The 3,291-nt window shown below is 39.5% G+C and overlaps 1 protein-coding gene across 1 annotated transcript in view; it reads left to right on the forward strand.

Annotated features, from left to right (window-relative positions):
- The window catches only part of shmt1 (serine hydroxymethyltransferase 1 (soluble)), a 30,930-nt gene extending 27,877 nt beyond the window's left edge, over window positions 1-3,053 (forward strand). Inside the window, exons 8-12 of the mRNA XM_017306112.1 lie at window positions 49-172; window positions 254-372; window positions 446-606; window positions 2,170-2,320; window positions 2,455-3,053. Of these exons, the coding sequence (XP_017161601.1) occupies window positions 49-172; window positions 254-372; window positions 446-606; window positions 2,170-2,320; window positions 2,455-2,627 (728 nt within the window). The 3' untranslated portion in view covers window positions 2,628-3,053. The remainder of the gene's footprint in view (window positions 1-48; window positions 173-253; window positions 373-445; window positions 607-2,169; window positions 2,321-2,454) is intronic.
- The last annotated feature ends 238 nt before the right edge of the window (window positions 3,054-3,291 follow it).

Raw genomic sequence — 3,291 nt, forward strand, 5'->3', positions numbered from 1 at the left:
TTTTTTTTCTTTTGTTTTGTTTTTAGGTGTTTTCTATCATAAAAAAAGAGAAGTTCAAGCAGACAAACGGTCTGGAGCTGATAGCATCTGAGAACTTCACCAGCAGAGCCGTCCTGGAGGCTCTTGGCTCCTGTTTGACCAACAAGTACTCTAAAGGGTTTCCTGGTCAGAGGTACATTTCCTGCTAGAGGCTCACGTTAYGGCAGATTTGATTTTATCATGCAATAAATATAGGTGTGCTGCTTCTGTGTAGCTGCTACTACGACGGGCCGGAGTATAACGATGAACTGGAGACACTTTGTCAGAGGAGAGCCCTGGAGGTCTTCGGTTTGGACTCTGAGAAATGGGGAGTGAACGTGCGGCCGTACTCGGGTGTGAAATCCTGATCAACCTGCCTCTAAGGTTTGCTGCACCGTCTTCACACGTGTCTGTTTCACTCTGTAAGGWTCCCCTGCCAACTTTGCGGTCTACACGGCCGTTGTGGAGCCACACGGTCGGATCATGGGCCTGGACCTTCCCGACGGGGGTCACCTGTCGCACGGCTTCATGACCGATGGGAAGAAAATCTCAGCAACGTCCATCTTCTTTGAAACTATGCCATACAAGGTTTGAGTTCACACTTTGTTGGTTTTTTTTTTAACAACTGGACAATTAGACTCCCGGGAAAAAGTTTCTTGAAATCCAGTCGATCGTGGGGTACGTACTTGGACGGAGTACAAGCTACGATCCTCTAAGCATGTCTTCCTCRGATTTCTTAAAAGTTTTGACCAGAAACATTCGAAAATGCATTCAGTCCAAGTCTGACACCAATTACTAATTAATAATCACTAATTATGTAACCAAGGCAGCTGATTCTCAATGCATTTTGTTGAGTTTGTTGTAAATAAATTGTATTCTTACTGGAGAAGCAATTATGAAGAGTGATCGTTCTTTGACAACTCAAACGATACGCTATAATCATATTGGTGCATGATTGAAAATACAAAATGCTACAATCAATGTCAGTTTCACTACTACAGTCATATGTGCACTGAGCACAAAGAAGTCAGGAGAAATGATGCCTGAGTGCAATAAATGGAAGACCTAACAAACCGGCACCATGTCCAGAGATTTAAAAGTGTCCTAATTTGATTTGCTTTAATTTGATTTGCTCCTAAGTAGCAAATGGCAAATATTTTATATGTTAGCAAACTGTACAGTTATTCGTGTTAACAATTGCTCCTGTGAGTTGAAGCATCAGATTATGTCTTACTCATGAAGGCTTAGTTACGCAAAGTTGAAATTGTTTTTTTTTTKTKTTTTTTTTTTAAAGAAAAACTGTCACTTCATTCAAACGGCATAAGTTAGTCCATAATTCTCACAACATGTCGTTTGGACCTGAAAAGTCGCTTGAAGCTAATGCTAATTATCTGACAGTTGGGAAAAGTCTAAACACTGAAATATATCCAGGCATCAGATTCAGTCAGACCCTTTTTCATTTAGCTCRGACACAAAGAAAAATGACAACCAACTACTAATTTTGAAGGTAAAATCTAGCAACAGGAAACTCTGGAGATATCAGTTATTTTTTTAATAACACAATCTATCAGTGTCAGCATATGTTTTGTTCAGACAGRAGGCCAAAATCTGGCTACTAATCATCACAGGTCTCTGCTGTAGCTGAATATGCTTTGGGAAAAATAGGAGAAAAGACTATTACACTTTTCTTTTTTTACTTTAATAATGCCCAAATTTGCAGGTTGTGCAGAAGTAAAATAAGATCAGATTTCCTTATAGGTTAACTTAACCTGTGGCCATAAATTATTTTAGGATATGTTCATAAATGTAGCAACATAACAATCTGTTCTGATGCCNACCTGGTTGAGCAGCACATCAGCTGGGCTCATTATACGAGGTGCTTCTCAACGAAACGCTGGTAAAAAACGTTGTTAAAGGGTTAATGGAGGAGCCATGTTGTAATGACTTCCTGAAGGCAGAGTATCAGAAAGAGCAGGAGCTTCTTAAAGAGACARACACCCAATTTCAATGCGTTAAATTACGAAGTCACATTTCTTTTAAGTCATATTTAATATTTATAAAACTCTCAAGGTAGCATAGTTACTTGATTGTGCTGTGAAATGACACTATTTGCCTGGAAAACACATAATGCTGCCCCTTTAAACTGGTTAGATTCTGTTTGATAATTATCTGACCTTCCTGTTCTTCGTAGGCGATAAGAGCGCTCTGCGTCCAAGCGGTCTGAGGTTTGGCTCTCCGGCTCTGACCTCCAGAGGAATGGTGGAGGAAGACTTCAAGAAGGTGGCCCACTTCATTCACAGAGGTAATGTGAACTAAGAATGTTTTTGAAATTATTTTATTATTATTATTATTTTAATTACCAAGAGACAGAGATGTCTGCCGTAACAAATACTTTTCAAAAGTAAAACATTTGCGGTGTTTTTTTTCTCCCTGCAGGTATTGAGCTGACCTTGGAAGTGCAGAGAAGTCTGGACCCCAAGGCCACCCTGAAGGAGTTCGTCCAGGCGTTGGCGCAGGGAGAGAAGTTCCAGCAGCGGGTGTCAGAGGTCAGGGCGGAGGTGGAGGCCTTCGCCGGACTGTTCCCCATGCCGGGCCTTCCTGAACTGTAGAGCGGAGCCTCCTTGCCGCTCCAGTCAAGACGACTTCAACATGTTCCCCCGAATCCAACAGTTTCCCTTTTTCTCAACGGGGGAGAAACGTTTTCCTTTTTGTTTGCCGTTGTTACGAAGCTTCGCTGTTTTAAATGTGATTGTTTTTCGGAGATGACGAGAGGCTGCGCTGGAACGAATGAACGTTAATGTCGTCATGACTTTCCATTGACAAACTGTTCCAGCTTGAATCGCTGACTTGGATCCATACATTACTAATTTAGATGTGTATGATTCTATTGTGTAACTTAATATATAGGTCAATAGTGCTGCATTACATTAAGTTAAATTACAACTGAATAAATGAAGAGTGACTGTATGTCTGTTTTTTTAATTTTAAATGTAATTTGCTCTGACTTTAAAATAAAGCACATTTTTTAAAGAGAATGGGTTGATGTAATGAATCAAACAATATATTTAAAAAAAATTTACATTCAAACGTGAAATGTGTGTATTATTTTAAGTACCTGCCCTATTAGTCATAATTGTCCATTTAATTCTCATACAGTCATATAAATTATTGCTGTAGTTGCTCAAAGAGCATGTCTAATAATATACCTCAATATTTAATTGAAAACATATCGGAAACTTGAAAGATCCGTAAATAGCTTGAGCAAAAATGTCA

The sequence above is a fragment of the Poecilia reticulata genome, linkage group LG8 (genome assembly GCF_000633615.1).
Source record: "Poecilia reticulata strain Guanapo linkage group LG8, Guppy_female_1.0+MT, whole genome shotgun sequence".
NCBI lineage: Eukaryota > Metazoa > Chordata > Actinopteri > Cyprinodontiformes > Poeciliidae > Poecilia > Poecilia reticulata.